The 19,823-nt window shown below is 36.2% G+C and overlaps 1 protein-coding gene across 5 annotated transcripts; it reads right to left on the bottom strand.

The window, feature by feature from the left end:
- Positions 1-139: 139 nt before the first annotated feature.
- LOC131147755 (uncharacterized) lies at positions 140-15,551 on the bottom strand. Of its 5 annotated transcripts, none has more exons than XM_058097310.1 (12): positions 15,385-15,551; positions 15,197-15,299; positions 13,960-14,651; positions 13,609-13,715; positions 13,396-13,515; positions 12,004-12,091; positions 6,940-7,031; positions 6,763-6,867; positions 1,167-1,276; positions 813-900; positions 684-719; positions 140-566 (listed from the first exon to the last, which is right to left on the bottom strand). In XM_058097310.1, exons 3-12 carry the CDS (start codon positions 14,642-14,644, stop codon positions 483-485), a joined length of 1,515 nt encoding a protein of 504 aa, XP_057953293.1. In that variant the 5' UTR covers positions 14,645-14,651; positions 15,197-15,299; positions 15,385-15,551; the 3' UTR covers positions 140-482. The 5 variants fall into 5 exon arrangements, with proteins under 5 accessions (XP_057953293.1, XP_057953294.1, XP_057953292.1 ...); XM_058097311.1 differs by having other exon boundaries at positions 13,960-14,764; positions 15,385-15,541; XM_058097309.1 differs by lacking the exon at positions 15,197-15,299 and having other exon boundaries at positions 13,960-14,764.
- Positions 15,552-19,823: the final 4,272 nt, after the last annotated feature.

Genomic DNA, 19,823 nt, shown 5'->3' with positions numbered 1-19,823 from the left:
GGAGACTCTGTTTAGAAAAAATCAATCTTCTATCATATTAATTAATTTCCCATGTAATAACAAGTTATAATACTCACCATTTTTGTTCCTCTTCTAGTCTTCTTCTCTGTTAAGAAACGCCCTTAAATCACTCGCATCATTTGACAATGCTTAATTATTTCAATTAATCAAAAATAAATTGATTACAGATGGAGGAAATGCAGGTCAGTAGATACATATAGACCAAATGAGGACACAAAGATTAAAAAAATAAAATAAATACACAAAGATAGGCAAGCAACTTGTTCATTTGCCTAGAAATAGAAAAAAGTTTGTTCATTTGGTCAGTTCCTCTTTTTCCCGGGTTCCCCACCTGCAGGTTTGTGTGGTGCTGCAAAATTGCAGTTTCGTTTACAACTGTTTTCCTCCCTCTTTGCCAGAGACTTCAATCGAACGGTTCAAATCCATGCTGTGGTATTGGCATGTATTAATAGTAAATCCTTTCAGAGCTTCACAAACCGAGCAATCTTTGCAATCGCAGTTCTCAAACTCTTAATCCCCGCCCCAGATTTTGAGCTTACCATCATCTGGATTAAGGTTCAAGAAAAGAAGAAAGAACCCAAATGTTTAGTATCCCTGCTCTACAATAACTAAACTAAAGTATTAGATCAGAATTCAGAACCACGAGATTTGTTTTCTCATACCACTGGTTGAACCAGAGACTTATTTGCCTTGAGGCTCTGCAAAATCAGAAAACAGTTGCCACATTTTACTGTAGGGAGAGAGTGCAAATATCTTGAATGATATGTAACTAGGATTTGTATATTATTCACCTCTTCAATTTGCATTGCACGGCGTGCCACGTCAACTGGGAACACCATATCTGTCTTTGTTAATACAATCTGATATTTAGTTCGAGACCTGCAAAAAGAATGATAATACCCAAAAACAGTTATGCACACAATATGAAGAAATTATCAATACTTTTATTATGGTCCTAGGTCCTAGCTACCTCAAAACAATGAACTGCAACCCTACAGCACAATGTTGGTGAACGAACAGGAGTTCAATCAGCAGGAGCATATGTATCTCTACACGAGATAAGTATGCCGGTGATGTTCATGTATGGAGAATCTATGCCAGCTAATAGTCTTCATAAGTAGCAATCCATATGCATGCATATCTACCTTTCCATCAAATGAATAAGCTCGCAATCCCTTGGTTTCATGCCCCATTTTGTGTCGATAAGAAGGCATACTCGCTTTAGACCAACTCTTGTGGAGACATATTCCTTCACCTACAGAGTTCAAAGGTTTCAAATCAAACAGCTAACTAGGTGGCTGAAAAAAACGATAACAAGACATTTTGGACGAAGTCATCATATAATACATGACCAACAAACCTATAGAACACGCCAACAGAAGGCTCATTCATCCCAAATCATACTTGACAATTACAGATAGATGACAGCAGATCTGAACAAAAGCAATAACAGTATACTCGAGAAACTAAATCAGATGGATCTCTTTATATCTTGAATGCAATCAAAATTTCCCACAAAAATACTGATCTCATTAAGTATTCATGTTCGATTTAACAGACCAGATAAACAAGCTGATCATAATTTCACCTCGCTGGCAATGACTAAACATATTGACTGTAACTAAAGTTAACATCATATATATCTTAAGACACTAGTTTCAGTCACTGGTGAGATCTCCTCTCTTGTTATTTCTTTCTTATTATTGTCATTAATTTTTTTTTTTTTTCAATAGTCAATTAGCTGTGGTGATTTTTGTGTCTAGGCTTTGTAGGTTTAATATTTGTTTTTTGTGTCTTTATGTTTTCATTTGCAAGTCTTGGAATATAACCAAATTTATTTTTTACTTTTTTCAAAAAGTACAATTGCTTGGATTTTAATCTAAGCTTGGATGCACACTCAAAAGTGTATGCTTTAAAAATAAAAATAAAAATTTATGCATTGTATTGTGTGAGTAGTATGTACTAGTTGTAGGGTGTAACTTGGTGTTTGTGAAATAAGTTTGCTAAAAAAAAAAAATAGCACAAACGTTTACTTCGCCTATGTAACACAAAATCTTTGTGCACACAGCCAATCCCAAGCCCGGATAAAAGAGTAGGGTTGTATTAGGTAGCTAATAGCCAACCTTAAACTTTGTCAGATCTTTTTATCATGAATTCTTACCAAAATCACCTATATTAAGGGAATAGACTGAGCCAATATAAAAGGGAGAAAGTTAATAAGTTAGTACAAGAAACTAAGATAATATTAGCAACTTGGAATATAAGGACTCTAACGAGAAAAAAGTATGGAAATAGTGGAAATAATGTTTAGAAGAAAAACTAATTTAGTCTGCCTTCAAGAGACGAAATGGGTAGGAGAGAAAGCCAGGGAAATTGAAAAATCAATATTTAAGCTTTGGTACACTGGCAAAGAGAAACATAAAAAAGGCGTGAGTTTTATTGTAGATAGAAACCTAAAAGATAATGTAGTAGATGTTAAAATAATAGGGGATATGATCATTACAATCAAGTTAGTTTTAGGCCTAGAGATAGTGAACGCCATTAGTGCATATGCGCCCCCAAATAGGCTTAGCAAAAAATCTGAAAAGATAATTTTGGGAATATATGGATAGTAATTTACAAGGGATCCCCATGCCTGAAAATACATTCATAGGAGCTGATTTGAATGGTCACATTAGGAAAGATGAATAGGATATGAGAGGATATATGGAGGACATGGATATGGAGATAAAAATAAGTCCAGTGATACAATCTTAAATTTTGTCATGTCTTACAATTTGGTCATATTGAATACTTGCTTTATAAAAAGAAAAAGAAAAAAGAAAATAACACTTAATAACTTTCAAGAAAGGGTACAATAAAAGCCAAATAGATTTCTTTTTAACTAAGAACAGGAACAGTCTATCCTGTAAGGATTGTAAAGTTATCTTAGGTGAAAGATTGGCTGCTGCACAACATAGAGTCTTAGCATTAGATATACATACTAAAGAATGAAAAAGAACTAGTATAAATCAACACAAGAGGACTAGATGGTGGAATTTGAAGGGAGATAATATAGTACAATTTAAAGATAAAATGAACAAAGAGTGTGATTGGATAATAGGGGATAAGGTTGATGCAAATACTGTTTGGAATAAAATGGCGAATTCTATCGTAAGAATAGCAAAAGAGGTTTTAGGAGAGTTCAAAAGAAGATACTTGGATAGTAAAGAAAGTTGGTAGTGGGATCAAGAAGTCCAAAAAGTCGTTAAGACGAAAAAAAAATTGGTATAAGATATAGCAAAATTGTAGAAATATAGAAAATCTTGAAAAATATAAAGAAGCGAGAAAAAATGCAAAAAAGGACTATCAATGAAGCTAAGCATAGAGCTTATGATACTTTATATACTAAGCTAAATACAAAAGAAGGAGAAAAAGACATTTATAGACTTGCTAAAGTTAGAGAAAGAAAATGCAAATATTTAGGTTTTGAAAAATGTGTAAAGGACGAGAATGATAATGTCTTAATTAGAGAAGAAGATATAAAAGAAAGGTGGCGGAGATACTTTGATAAATTGTTCAATTAAGACCAAAATGAAAGATTGAACTTGGAAGTGACAAATGACGAGAAGATTAAAAATAGGAGATTTATTCGTAAAATTAGAGTCGTTGAAGTTATGATGGCATTAAAAAATATGAAAAGTGGGAAATCTATAGGACCGGATAAAATACCAATTGAAATTTGGAAATGTTTAGGGGATAAAGGAATTATTTGGTTAACTAATCTATTCAATAATATTATAAAAACCAAGAAAATGCTAGAAGAATGGAGGAAAAGGATGTTAGTATCTCTATATAAAAACAAAGGCGACATTCAAAGCTGTAATAACTATCGTGGAATTAAGATTATGAGCTATAAGATGAAATTATTGGAAAGGGTAATTGAACATAGAATAAGATTAGAAACGAAGATTTCAAAAAATTAATTTGGTTTTAACCTTAAAGATCAACAATAGAAGTTATTTATCTTTTAAGAAGCTTAATGGAAAAAATTTAGGGAAAAGAAGAACTTGCATATGGTTTTCATTGATCTAAAGAAAGCTTATGATAGAGTACTTAGGGAAGTGTTTTGGTGGATATTAGAAAAGAAGGGAGTTTGCAGTAGATATACAGAAGCCATTAAGGATATGTATGATAGAGTAGTGACTAGTGTTAGGACCATAGGAGGAGAGTGTAGAGAGTTCCCAATCTCAATAGGTGTTCATCAAGATTTTATTTTGAGTCCTTATCTTTTTACTTTAGTACTTGATGAAGTTACTAGGAATATCCAAGATGAAATCCCTTAGTGTATATTGTTTGCAAATGATATCATATTGATTGATAATAGTAGGAGCGCATTGGAATCTAAGTTACAACTTTGGAAAGTCACATTCGAGTCTAAAGGGTTTAGGATAAGTAGGAATAAGACTGAATATATGAAATGTAATTTCAGTAATGTAAGGAGTAGCAACAGAGAGAAGATTAAACTGGATAATCAAGAGATTAATAGCACTAGTAAATTTAGATATCTTGGATCTATCATGCAAGGTGAAGGGGAAATTGAAGAAGATGTAGTACATAGAACTAAGACAGGTTGGGTAAAATGGAGGAGGGCATCAGGTGTATTGTGTGATCGTAAAATACCCTTAAAATTAAAAGGAAAGTTTTATAAGACGACTATAAGGCTAGCTATGCTTTATGGTTCAAAATGTTGGGCAACTAAGAAACAACATATACAAAGAATGAAAGTTACTAAGATGCGTATGCTAAGGTGGATGAGTGGCTTAACATTAAAAAATGAAGTAAGAAATGAACATATACACGGAAATTTAGGCATAGCACTAGTTGAAAACAAGATAAGGGAGGGACGATTTAGATGATTTGGACATTTAAAAAGCAGGCCTGGTAGAGATCTTGTGAGGAGGAGTGAGTTAGTTATCGTTTCTAGCATGAAAAGGGGTAGGAATAGACCTAAAATTACTTGAAATGAGGTAGTGAGTAAGGATTTGATGCCCTTAATCTAATAGAGGAAAATGCTCTAGATCGGGAAAATTGGCGAAAAAGGATTCATGTAGCCAACCACGCCTAGTGGGACTAAAGACTTGGTGTTGTTGTTGTATATGAATGATATTTTCCTATAAATAATAATAATATTATTATTATATGTAAAAATAATTCTACTTATAGACTTCATATATTTTGTAAATAGGTTTGGTTTCTACATCATTTCAGTTAGTTGGGTTTGGCAAAAGGGTGCAGGAAAAACAAGCTGAACCAAATCATGCACACCCACCCCCCCCCCCCCCGGGGCGGGGGTCCAAAACTCTGTGTGCGTGGTAGAAAATCAGCTCAACTTCTGTAGAAATGTTTTGGCATCATTTTGCAGAGCAGATAAAAAGTTACTGTATACTGTCAAAAACTTAGAATCAGTTACAGTAAAATGACTTCATAAAACAATAGAGATCAACAAAATAGTATGTTGAAGAAGTGTTAGATGAAGAAATAAACAGCAGAGATAGCACTAGTTGATCGACAAGAATATGTAAAGTTCTAAATCAAATCTCAAACTCTGTAGGAGGAACACAGGACCCTGAAGGCTAATATGTTACTATTTATCCAAATCACACCCTCAACATCAGCAGTGATCAAAGACCATGGGTGTACAACTAACATTGAAAAACTGAGACTAAGACTGAAACCAAACTTTTTGAAATTGGCTTGAATTTATTTTTTTTAAAAGATCGACTTTCAGTTATGATTCAGTTTCAAGAAAAAATCAGATAAAAAATTAAAACAACCAAATCATGTTTATATATCAATTTTATATATGTTATTGTTAGAATTATTGACTATATACTTATAAGTCTTTTAATTAAATTAAAGTTCATTCATTTTCTTAAATATTAGTTTTTACTTTTTATACACACAAGACCAGGCTCCCTGGAAGCGAAAGCGAGGGTGGAAAAGGCTTTGTGACACCTTTGCAACCACCCCCCCCCCCCCCCCCCCCGGTGGCCCAAAACCCCAAAACACACGCACACGAAAAATCCCATTCAAATGTGGGACAAGAGGAGGTGCTCCTCCTCACCCCACCTCACGAAACTCCCTTTTCCATGCACGCAGTATGATGCGCGTGCAGAGAAAGGGGGGAACAGAGGCACAGTTTACCTCAACATTGACCCCCATCCCCTTCTTCCCATCCCCAAAACAGCAGCCCTGATGTTTAGTATTTTGACCTCATCCACGAAAACACACACACACACACAAAACATTGGGCCCAAAATATTCTGTAGTAGAAAATTTTTTGTGCATCAAAGTAATGAATGTGGGTTAATGAAAATTTGTGAAATGCCATAATAATAAAATAAAAGCTAATTAACTACCCAAACCAATCTGATGAACCAGACTTTAGATCATCAAATGTAGTTCAGTTTATGGTTCAGGATCAATTTGTGTCTGAGAAAACCGATTAACTTCGGTTCAGCTTCAATTATGCAAAAACTTAACCGCTTAGACCAATTTACATTTTTACTCCCAAGAGGTATATTGCCTAGGCCATGGACCCTGCAAATGGAGCTAACTGATAATTTGAGCTAATGATCTCTGATTTATGTACATGGACTACACTATCGTGCACTATCAACCTCCAAGGAAGCACAATATTTCAAAGTAGAAAGGAAAGCAACATAATAGCAAAGAATCAATACTCATATAATTACTCACAAGCTCCTCCCAAGCATCCTTAACTTCCTCTTTTGCATAAGCAAAGCCATATCCAGGCAAATCAACTAAGCAAAGCTTTGATCCAAGTTTGAAGAAGTTAATAGTCTGCAGAATAGCAATGACTGGTTACCACACAAATCCCATGCGGAAATTTCAGTTTCCAGAAAATTAGAGCACCTGAGTATGGCCAGGCTTGTCTGATGTCCGCACAACACCCCACTGTCTGGTAAGTGCATTTAATAATGATGACTTTCCAACATTTGACCTTCCTAATAAATCATCAAAGTATAAATTTGTCCTCAAACTATCACAAAAAATTTTAAAAAACAAACAACAACCAACAAAACAAAACAAAAAAAAAAAGTCAATAAATTTCACATTATCTAGTCTTCTGAAAATCAAGGCTGTACAGAAGGTTAACAAAGATGATCTACCAAGATAATATGCAATCACCATCTAATATGCAGGTATATGTGCCCATCTAACACAGTAACATAAAATTCCATGTAACAAAATATCAACCGAACTGGATTTGGAACTGTCGAGATTTAAGGTAAAACAGAAGACCTAATCACAATGATAGGTCTCTCCCTTTATTTATAATATATGTCAAGTATATACCAATAGCCATAACACACTTACTAACTCTCACTTATTAACATAATGCCAACACACCAATAATGCCAAAATGACTAAACTAACCATCAACAATCCCCCTCAAGCTGGAGCATAGATATCACATGTTCATAGCTTGTTACAAATGATTTAACACAAGCACCCCCAAAAGCTTTAGTAAACAAGTCAGCAAGCCGCATATCAAACTTCAAATAAGTGGTTGTGATGAGCTTCTGCACAAGTTTCTTCCCGACAAAGTGGCAATCAACTTCAATTTGTTTTGTCCAATGATGGAAGATTAGGTTAGGGGCAATATGAATAGAAGCTTAATTATCACACATCAACTCCATATACCGAGAATGTGGAAATCCCAATTCTTCCAGCTGTTTTTCAACCAAAAAAGCTCACATGTAGCATGAGCCATAGCCCTATAATTTTGACTCAAAACTTGACTTGGCCACTACAATTTGTTTCTTACTCTTTCAGGAAACTAAATTACCACCAATAAAGATATAGTAGCCGGCAGTGGATCTTCTGTCTAAAGGTGATTCGACCCAATATGCATAACTATATTCCTGAATATAAGTGCGTGTTAGCTTGATCATGATATAAGAGCCCCCTCCAAATGCACCTTTGAGATATCTCAAGATGCGAATCACTGCACTCCAATGACTTGTCCTAGGAGAATCCAAAAACTAACTTGCTGTTAGGATCCATGAGTGTATCAGCAGGTTTGGATCCCAATAGCCCAGTCATCCAAAAGATCAAGAATATATTTCATCTATAACAAAACAATTCCTATGTGAGATCTAAATACTTCTTTACCCAAGAAATACTTAAATGGTCCCAAATCATTGGTCTAAAACTTATTCTGCAAAAAATGTTTTAGGCCCTCCATACCTTGATCATCACTACTTGTAATTACAATATCATCCACATACACAATAAGAATCCTACCCAATGGAGTATGACGATAAAACACAGAGTGATCCACTACATACTGTTGAAGGCCAAACTAGAGTACTACAACAGTGAATTGACTAAACCATATTCTAGGAGATTGTTTTAAAGCATATAATGACTTCTTAAGCCAACACATTAAGCCTAATTCTCCCTGAACAACAAACCTACATGCTTGTTTCATATAGACATCCACCTCAAGATCACCATGCAAGAAGGCATTCTTCACATCTAACTAATGCAAAGGCCAGTTGCAAGTGGTGGCTAAGGAGATGAACAAACATACTAAGGTAAGTTCGGCAACCGCGGAGAATGTGTCTAGATAATCCAAACCATACACCTGATCCCTGAGTAACAAGACGTGCCTTCAAACAAGCCACATAACTATCAAGGTTTACTTTCACATTATATACTCAGTAACTCAGTGACAAACAACCACAAATTTATCAGGAGGAAGGGATACCAATTTCCAAGTATCATTTTCCTGTAATACACTCATTTTTCAACCATTGCATTCCTCTACCTAGAGTGGGCTAAGGCTTTAGAAACTGATTTAGAAAGGGTAACAAAGGATAAAGTAGTAACAAAACAATAATATGAGGGTGACAAGAAGTCATAGCAAACAAATTTGGAGATGGGATATCGTGTACATGCACGTTTGCCTTGCCAGACAGCAATAGGAGGTTCAACATCGTGGAAAATTAGGCATAGAGAAATAGGTGGATGCCTAGATAAGGAAAACAAGCTAAAAATCTATAATAAGATTAGGTAGAGGAAGGGACTCATTGAGGTCAAAAAGCATTCACAGACTGAGAGCAGTATAGAGTAAACTCAAAGAAGGTAACATCGGCAAATATAAAAAACCAATGCAAAGTTGGATTATAACAACAATATCCCTTTTGAGTACATAAGTAGCCCAGAAAGACACATTTTATAGCACAAGGATCCAACTTATCCACCTTGGGGGTTAGCTAATGAACAAAGGACACACCAAAATATATGAGGAGGTGAAGAGAAGAAAGGAGAATTAAGAAAGAGAATAGAGGGTAGGGGATCTTACTGCTAAGAACAAAAGAAGATGCAATCATGTTGATAAGATAGCGAGTAGTGAGTACAACATCACTCCAAAACACTTCAGTAACATACATTTGACAAAGTAAGGTGCGAGTGACTTCAAGGATTTGCCTATTTTTACTCTCTACAACCCCATTTTGTTGAGTGTAGACACAAAATGACTAATGAATAATACCAAATTGAGTAATATAAGTAGCGAATTGAAAATTGAAATGCTCTTTAGCATTGCCACTCAGAAGTACAAACCAGAAAACCAAATTAAGTCTTTATTTTAGAACAAAAGGCAAAAAATATTTGAAATAACTCAAAACAATTTCTTATTAAATAGAGCCAAGTCATCCTTGAATAATCAACAACAAAGTTTACAAAGTATCAGTAACCCAACTTGGACACAACCCTACTAGGAGCCTAAACATCATAATAGACAAACACAAAAGGGTCTACTACCTATTTATTGACTCAAGAAGCAAAAAGAAACATGATGATGCTTTCCCAACTAACAAGATTCACGCTCATGACTAGATACAAGACTCAAAGTAGGAACAAGTAGTTTTAACTTTTCCAACGAAGGGTGACTAATGCAATAATAAATTTGGAGTGGTGTGGCAATAGTAGTGTAGGTGATAGAAGGACATAGCAACTCAAAGTGGCAAAGTCCACCGGCCTCCTGCCCTCTACCAATCGCCTTTCCTCAACTTTAAATCCCAAGTGACCACAAAATCAAGGAAGAATGTTACTAAACAAGTAATGGATTTGGTAATCTTCCTAACCGATATAAAATCGAAAGGAAACTTGGGAATATACAAAATCGAAGGACGAGGAATAGAGGAAGTAGGATTTACTATCCCTATTCCATCAATAGCAATGGTGGACCCATCATCAAGAAAAACACGATGTAAGTTTTCAAGATACTCGAGAGTAGAGAAGAAATTAGGTATACTTGTTATATAATCAAAGGCAGCAAAATCTATAACCCAAGGACTAGGACGAGAAGTACTAGATGACAAGCACGTTGTAAGGTTACCTATTTGAGCAAGAGATGCAATGGGAAGGGAATCTTGCTGCGATGCTTGATACTACTGGTATTTGGAATATTCTATGCTGGCTGCATTGGAGACATGAGGAGGTTTACAATAGAAATCCCAACACAGCTTAATAATATGACCACCTCATCCACAATTAGCAAACTTGAAAGAGTGTCTTTACCTCATTCATCTCTTCCACCACAGCCACTTGAACCACCTTAAGAACTTCTACAGCTACTTGGTTGACAACTGAATCACCTTGTATGATAAATGCAGTCCCTTCAGAGCTAGGGATTGAAACACTAGATGCAAGGGCCTTTGTGAGCTAGAAGAAGCACAAAGGATGCAAAAAATAAACATCGGCGAAGGATGGCAACTTGGCACAAGCAAGTATTTGGACTAGTCCAAACTTAGGTTTCATACCCGCTAGAACCTAAAGAACTGTCATCTACTCCCTCTGCTTCTGCATCTCGCAAACATCCGGCAATAGGTTACACGATGTTAAGCTCCTCATGAATACACTTCATGTCTGCAAAGTATTCTGTAACAGCCTTTTCTCCCTATTGTAGCTGAAAGTAATAAGCTTTAAGAATTCCACTTGTGAGTTTGTCCCACTTTGGAAAAATTAAGTAGATGATAGGTGCTTGCACAATTGGGCACAATAGCATAATTGGTGTGTTAGTGTTATGTTAATAAGTGAGAATTAGTAAGGGTATTATGGTTATAAGTAGAAATCAAGGCTTCCAAGAAAAGAAATGCAACAAAAATTGGCTACAATGATGTCTCATGCGCCAGCACGTGGGGCGGGACTGCAGGCAATCAGTTGACATGCGGAGAAGTTTCCTGCAATGGGATTTCACAGAGTTACATATTGGAGGGTAGGGTTCTATGACTACCTATGTGGTTGTTTTTGCGAAGTATGGAAGGGTTTTTATGGTTCTAAGAAAACAATGATAGACAAGGTATTTTCCGATGACAGCTCTGCAATCCCTAGACTAGTTTCTAGGTTGTAGAGTGTCGTTAATTCTCCTATACTAGTTGATTTGCATAGGATGATTAGGCTTAGGGTTTGATTTGGAGGTGGTGATAGATTTAGGTTGAATCTTACTCTAATACCATGTTGATATTTTAGGTAAAATAGAAAACCTAATCACAATGATAGGTCTCTCCCTCTATGTATAATGTATGTCAACTACATACCAATGTCGTACCCTTACTCTCAATTATTAACATAACACAAAAGCACCAATAATGTTAAATGACTAAAATAACCATTAACAATAACATTTTGTTTTTATACTTCTAACATGTGTTTTGTATAGTTCTAACATATGCTTTCCCTCTCCAATTTTTTCTTTTCAAGAATTTATCCTACAAAAAGGCAATGTGCAAGTAATTCCTAGCCAATATATGACTAAAAAATTAACAATAAGATCTTATATTATGGAATTAAAAACTTATTTCGTCAAATGATGTGCATTCAAATAGTAATAGGTGAGTCAGTGACTGAATGCCTTCTCAAGAAAATAGGTGACACAAGAAAAGAGAAATGAATTGAAATTCATACCTGCAAATGCTATCTCTGCAAGATCAGGAGGTGGAAATGAGGATGAAACTTTTGCAGCTGCAAAAAAAGCTAATTTATTCCTAAACACCTGTGCAAAATAATTAGCACTTCAATGCCATGTATAAATCATGAATCCAAAAGTTCTTTTCTCAAACAATGCAATTAAGATCATGTATCATTTATCGCATTACAAAATCACTTGGTCAACTTCTAAATGATCCTTCATCCAATATTGCAAAATACAGCTAATTAGTCACTAACTCACTTACCCTCTAGTCAAAAGGAAAAAAGAATTATATGTAGCTAGAATGAAACTTCACAAGCAAAAGATGATCAAATTGTTTTACAATATTTTACTTGTTGCACTATCATTTATGCATGGAGTCTTTCTAGTTGAGAACAACAAATAAATCACTTACTCCCTTTTATCCCAAGATTATTCAACATAGAATCATTTTTGCTTTCCACAAGTTAGGAACTAGGGAATAAAAAAAAAAACCAAGAGTATAATCACTACTTGATAGTCATTCTTCTTGTACAAGCAATCCTAAGAGAATCTTAGAAAGAACAGGCTAAGGTGCATATCAGAACCAGCGTAGTGAATCAAAGTCAAATATTTTCTTAGAATACCATAAGTTTTCTAAAATTTTGTTCCGAGATGACAAAGACAACCTGAATGTAAAATATAGAATTAAGCCACTTGGCCAGAGAGCGTAAGAGAATATAAGAGAGCACACAGTAAGGTGCATATCAAAACCATCATAGTGTATAGAATACCATAAGTTTTCTAAGATATTGTTCCAAGATGACAAAGACAACCTGAATGTCGAATATAGAATTAAGCCACTTGGCGATAAAGTGTCTGTTAATAATTATGAATGATGACTTGCATCCATCAATATTAAATTGTTATTGAAGTCAAACTCAATACTAGCTCTAATTTAATAGTTGTCATTGTTTGCATTCATCAATTGATAAAACTTGGTTCAGCCGGGTGTTATACAAAAACCTCACAGCCCTGTCAATTAAATTGCCTTCAAGAATATTGAAACTCAAACTCATTAAAATGCTTAAAGTCATTGTAGAAATACAGAAACAAAAAATGACTTAACATCTAGTAGCTTCAGACTATACAATGGATAAAGACGTGGGCCATTTTACCTAATTTGTGTGACAAGTACAAGGAGAGGTAGAGCCATGGGAATGGTCCAATTACATTACAATAAGAACCAGACTCATAAAGATTATGTCCCAGCAATCAGCAAGTTATTAGTAAACAACACCTTCTAACACAATTACTAAATTGGCATAGATAAAAAAATACACATGCAACAGTTATCAACATAAGAAAATATAATATAATCTAAAAACATGCAGAATATGTGAACATACAGGCTCTCCTATTCGCTCTCTTTCTGAGCTTGTAGAGAAGGGAACATTGTCTAAAGGAGCAGAAAGCTCAATGTTATAGCCTGACCTCCGTAACTCAAGCAAACGCCTGCGGCCCAATAACTGTCAAATAGATTATCAAAACATTAAAACACAAAAACTACAATTATTATTTGTAGCCCAGCCAAGATAACAAGGGCTGATATGACAAATTACATTATCTTCCACAAAGGAAAGAATGGATGGGCTAGGTTGTATTGCACGGAACTGCGCATTCATTGACATTTTTTTATCCAAATCTTCCTTCTTTTCCTTTGTATTTTCTGGATCATGCAAGACAAAAATAAATAAATAAACAAATAAATAAAACGAAGGAACAGTAAGAAAAGAATCAATTCATCATGAATAAGTAAAGCAGAAAGGCATAGCATAAAGGATATTTAGACATACTATAAAGAAATGTTTCCAAAGAATAACCTTTACAATCTAGCGCACAAAAAAGAACAAAAATAGCAATTCAGGTAAACAATATGCAACAGAACCAAAATATTGAATGCAAAAACTTACCATTATTGACTATGCCATCATCTAACCGCTTATTTGAGATATCATGTGGATCTATTCGAATTACTCGCTTCCTTTTCTTTGGCTTATCATCCATTATATCTGAACCCCCATCCAACTTTTTCTTGTCCCATGTTGCTCTTTTGGCAAACTTTACAGAAGATGCTGAAGGGTTTTTTTCCTGACTGTGCTCGAAATTCCTACTTGATTCAGATTTACTTTTTGCTTTTTTTTTCGATAAATAATCCTCACCACCATCCAATTTAACAGAATTCATTATAGCCGCTGTCTTTGCTTTTGCACTCTGTTTAACATTTGATAATTTTCCAGTTCCATTAGCCGCTTCCTTGCCTGTATCCTGTTTAGCATAGATTCTCTTTCTTTTCTGGCTAAATTTCAGTGATTTCTGTGCACTTCCACTCTTCCCATCATTATTTGCTTGATTCCTTTGTTCTTGACCCAACTGAAGTGGTGTGTCTTTGATGCTTGATTTCAAATTCCTTTTTCCACCATCCTTCCTCTTGTGGAATTTATGTCCATTGAGAACAGCATCAACCACATTGCTCCTTCCGCTCCGACCCTTTTTAGTTCCTCCAAAACCCTCTTTTCGTTTGGAACCATTTGACTTTTCACTTGAAAGTTTTACTCTCTTCTTGAACTTATACCCGAAGCTCGTCTCCGCAGACATTCTCCTACTATATTTTGAAACACAAAGTCAAATAAAACATAGCCCAATCAGTCCCCTGATGACAATGATCTTGAAACCTAATATGCCACTGGGAGAACTTGTATTTGTTCAGACTTCAGGCTTCAAATAATACCCAACATTAACAAAACGTTAAAAAATGAAATTCAAATTGACTAATCAAAATTGAGCAAGATTGAGTGGCGAAAAAAAATTATATTCATATTCAAATTTAAGCACACAAGGAAGAACTTTGTGCACGGAAAAGAGAAGACCCCAGAGTTGAAAATTTTTAAAATTTTCATGGGAAACTCAAAAAAAAAAAAAAAAAAAATCCCGAAAGTGGTTGAAACATGCATTTGCACTAAAATAAAAGCCGAAATTCAAGATTATTATTCAAAATTGAACTAGACAAAATGGCGAAAAAGTGGCGTTCACATTCAAGAGATTTGTGCTTGATTGATTGAGCTGCTGAGAAAATGTCAGAAAGAGAAAGAATTCAACCAGAACAGCAGGATTTTAAATTTTTCATTACTTGTTACTCGAGAAAGTTACCATTTACACCCTATAAAAACTGTGAGACTTCAAACCCCAAGAAGAAAACATGTGCCGCAAAAGAGAGAGAAGGAGGGAAGTGATTGAAGTTGCCATTATTGCACTAAAAACAGATAGATTTGCTGAAGTTAGAACAGACCCAGAACAAGCATGGAACCATTGATTCGTTCGAGGGCACAACAGCATACCTATAATAAAAAAACTCGTCTGCTGCGTCTGCTCCTGCTCCTGCTCCTGCTTTCGAACTGCAGCGGTGGCTTCATTTGCCGCCTTCTGTTTGGTTCTTGCAGTGGACTTGTGCCCTACTCTGCTCCAACATTTGCCTCGCATTCTCGACAACAGGCCCAAACCCAATGGGCCTTTAGTTTCTGATATCCAATATCCATACCCGGTTGGAGTATTTGGTTTTAGGAATGGAATGATTTTATTTTCATATTAAGGAGTAGAATAAAACATAATGGAATTAGAGCGAGTTTGGCACTTTATTTGCTATCAATAAATGCGTCATATGAGTTGTTCGTGATTGTATGTAGATAATATTGAAAAAATATTTTCATATTTTAATAAAATTTTAAATGTATTTTTGAAGTAAATTAGTAGTATATTGTCATAATTTGGTTTAGGATCATTTAAAGCTAGCGAAATTTGTTGCAACCATAATTTTTTAATTTAAAATCTAACTCAAATTATCCTCCCAACATTTAGAAATTTCCTAATATTAAATTATAAAGCACTTTATATATGTTCGAATATTAAATAGTGAAAGAACAAATGGGCTCTTGTTTCAACACTTAAATCACTGATCTTACATTTAGTATTTATCAGTTTACTCGATTCTACCACTTTTTCTAAGGTGGCAAGCCTATTTAGATCAATAGCTTACCATACAATGAAAGAATGCTCAAGAATATGATATTTCGTTCATAATGATTTTGCCTAGTTAACTTGTTCTTTCTTCTTATTGAATGAACAAAAAACATAGAAAAGTTAAGTGAAAATTTGGTTTTATTTTGCATAAAAATTTACTATTATATCTGTTACTGAATGAAACTGAACGATCTTTGGAAACATTACTTGATCACGACCACCTGAAGGAGAGAAGGTAAGGATGGTTCAGAGGACCCAGGGTGTATTCCGAGGGATCACTCTGATGCTTAAGTAAGAGACTTATTGAGAGGTTAATCGCAACAGTAAAAGAATGGGTGTGAATGAGATAATCCTACCTATTTCTCCAAGCCCTTTTTTATAGTGGTGGAGGTTGACCCTTTGTTGATCCGGTGTTTAATGGGCGCATTATTGTGCTTATGGGAGTTACATAAACTTTATGGGTATTGATGTGGGGGTTTTGAAAATGATTTCGTAACCATCCCTCTCATTAATGTATGTAATTTAATTTACCCAGTTATAGAAGGTGGTTTAATTGCAGAATTGAAATCGTTCCTTCTTTTAAATGAGGATATTTTGGGGTATATCAATTGCCTCCCCCCTTTTAGGTTTCAAATTTTTGAAACTCGATTCCAAAGTTTGAAAACTTTGCATGTTGTTTGGAAGGTGGTCTCCTTTTTTTCTTTTTTCTTTTTTTGCCATGCATTTGCTTGAGTTGCTGAACAGCTTAACGGCCCATCCGAGCCATTCTCATATCGGCTAAGTCGTGTCTACACCGCTCTTGGCTCGTTTGAGTCACCTAATCGGCTTATCGAGTCGATGTTCCTCCGTTCTCAACTTATTTGAGTCGTTCTCAAATAGTACAAGCTACGTTTGTCTTGTCCGCAGCATTCTTAACTCGTTCGAGTCGCCTAACCGGCTTGCCAAGCCGATGTTGCTCAATTATTGGCTCATCCAAGCCGTTCCATATCATCCAAGCCACTTATGCCTCATCCGCAGCATTTTCGTTGGATTTTTACAATCTGAGCAATTTTTCTTATTGGATTTTTATAATTTGAGTAGAGTTAAACTCTCAGACCTCATGAAGTGTGTTCATCTGTTGGGCAGTTTCTCCAGTCCTTATGAGCAGTGCTCATTTGCTGGGCAGGCCTTATCAGTTTTCCCAGGGCACCTGGTTACCTCCCCCATACTAATTCAGTGCAGGCGTAGCACTCATCAACGCACGACAGACTCGTGCCATATGGCCCTATTCACCGCAACAGTGACAGTTAACCGTGAACGGCTGACACTCACCCTCATGCCACCTACGGCACTTGGGACACCATGGGCGAGACGAATCCCCCCGTGGTTCCACCTACTATCATTTACCAGCATCGTAGTTATTCTTCTTCCATTGCCCCTGACGAGCACCAATCTGAGAACCAAAAGGCACTGGCCTCTTCTTGTGATCCTGGACTACCACTTCCTCTTGAAGACTAGCTTCAGCCACGGTGGCTTTATTGAGCAGTACAATGAATTCCCAAATCTACAGGATTGCCACCTGCTTACGGATATCCTTCCTCAGACCTTTCTCGAACCTCCAAGTCTTCTTACACTCATTTGACATCAGGCATGGAGCAAAACGAGATAGTTCGATATACTTGGCTGCATATCTCTACATCGTCAAGGTTCCCTGGGTCAGACCTGAGAACTCATCCGCCTTTGTGTCTCGGGTGGAAGCCGAGAAGTATCGCTTGAAGAATACCTCCTTGAAACGGCTCCACATTATCTCTGATGGCCCGATCCTCTACTTCTCCAACAGACTCATAATCGTCCACCATTTCTCAGCTTCACCTGCTAGCTGAAATGTAGCATAGAGAACCCTCTATTCGTCTGTTCAGCACGAAACTTTCGGTATCTTCTCCATCTTCTGCACCCAGTTCTCGCCCACTATTGGGTTAGATCCTCCAGTGAATGTTAGAGGATGCATGCAGGTAAATTTCTTGATAGTGCAACCCGCAGCAGTAGGTGGACGTTCCCGTCCCCTAACACTCCGCCCAATCTCCTACAAGATCTGCTCAGTCAAGCCTCGAGGCACAGCAGGAGACCCATCGCTCAAAGTCCCCTCCGAGCTACCATCCAAGTTTTTATCCTTGGGCTTCATTCCGAAATAGGATTAGAATATATTAGTATTCCTATGTCATAGCACAATTAACACAATCCTTGTAAAATAATCATGTTAACATCTAAACTCTTGGGTCCAGGTCTACCTCATCACACCGACACGAAACCATCAATGGTTTGCCGTAGTTTTATTGAAATCGTCATTCTAGGAAAAACACAGAACACCATCAATGAATCCTTATCTAACTACAAGACAACCCTCGACCTACTCTACCCATATCTCAATCTACCCATTCCTTACATTCCTATACTCTGGTATATTCACCTAATCAAGCCTAAACAAGTGTACAAGACCTAACAACCTAGTTAGCTCTAATACCAAGTTGTCATGCCCCGAACCTCGAAAGTGGGCCCCAAGGTGTGATTATACAAACACCCATGATACCAATAAGTATAAGGGTCCAATCCAACAAGGCTTGCGGATACCCTACTCACAACCACTATTCACATGGATAACGCAGCGGAACATATTTCAACTTATTACATTCATTCATACCAGAGTACTAAGTTCGTCATAATACAAAACATCAACCCAAGGTATCCAACATAATCCAAAATGACATCTCGGCTACAATTCAGTACTCACAACAGTACTTACAAAAACTAACAGAATACTACGCTCCAGAACCCTTTAGAACGCTAGGTCTAGCTACCTGAAGGACTTGAAACAGATTTGTATGATTGGGGTGAGATACTTCTCAGTAAAGGAGAACCAGGTTATATCAGTGTGTGGGTACATGAGTGTTCTTCCAATAAGAAACAAAGCATTTCGCATTTCCAGTATTTTCACAAACAATTCCAATATATTTCACGATCATTGGTACAATCCAACAAACCGGCATGTCATTATTGACCCACGGTATTGAACCGGCATTCCACAACCCTCAATATTATCCAAAAAACTGGAATGTCATTATTGACCCCACAGTATTGAACCGGCGTTTTAGTAACCATAGTTTGGTAAACCGGCATGTCATTATTGACCCACGGTATTGAACCAACATTCCACAACCCTTGATATTATCCGAAAAATTGGCATGTCATTATTGACCCACGATATTGAACCGATACAAATCTAGTGTTTTCACACTCTTCGGCATAAACCAGCAATTTACGACCATCGGTATTAACTCGACATGTCTTACGACCCCACGGTATTAATTTGGAATGTCTCGACCCCATGAAATCAAATCGACATGTCATTATTGACCCCACGGTAATGAAATCGGCATATCAGTAACCACCATTCCTGAAAACAGTTTGGAACTCCAGTTCCTATATTTCATTTCAAACATATCACAACTCAATCATCACAAAATATCTTGTCCTGCCACACCTATTTGGATAATTAAACAATCATATGATAATTGATCCGAAAATATAGTTTAACATATATAAAGGTACGATCATCTCTATACTTTAGTTTTATTCAAATAAATGATTTTTCAAAAGGAACGGAGACAATACCCGAAACCCTAATTTTCCCGAAAATTGCATACCCAAAAAACAAGAAATCTCACCCTATGAAATTTTCCAAACAAGTAACCAAAACATCTGTATAAACATAACTTACAGTTCT

Source organism: Malania oleifera, chromosome 2 (genome assembly GCF_029873635.1).
Source record: "Malania oleifera isolate guangnan ecotype guangnan chromosome 2, ASM2987363v1, whole genome shotgun sequence".
Lineage (NCBI taxonomy): Eukaryota > Viridiplantae > Streptophyta > Magnoliopsida > Santalales > Ximeniaceae > Malania > Malania oleifera.
This window is presented reverse-complemented; position numbering and strand designations above follow the sequence as displayed.

What these genes read in the sequence shown, in the direction of transcription:
- LOC131147755 (XM_058097310.1), bottom strand. Translation starts at nt 14,644, where the DNA reads ATGTCTGCGGAGACGAGCTTCGGGTATAAGTTCAAGAAGAGAGTAAAA. An exon ending in TTTCCTTTGTGGAAGATAAT is followed by an intron (nt 13,516 to 13,608) that starts GTAATTTGTCAT and finishes TCTATTTGACAG; the next exon opens with TTATTGGGCCGCAGGCGTTT. An exon ending in TGCAGAGATAGCATTTGCAG is followed by an intron (nt 7,032 to 12,003) that starts GTATGAATTTCA and finishes ATGATTTATTAG; the next exon opens with GAAGGTCAAATGTTGGAAAG.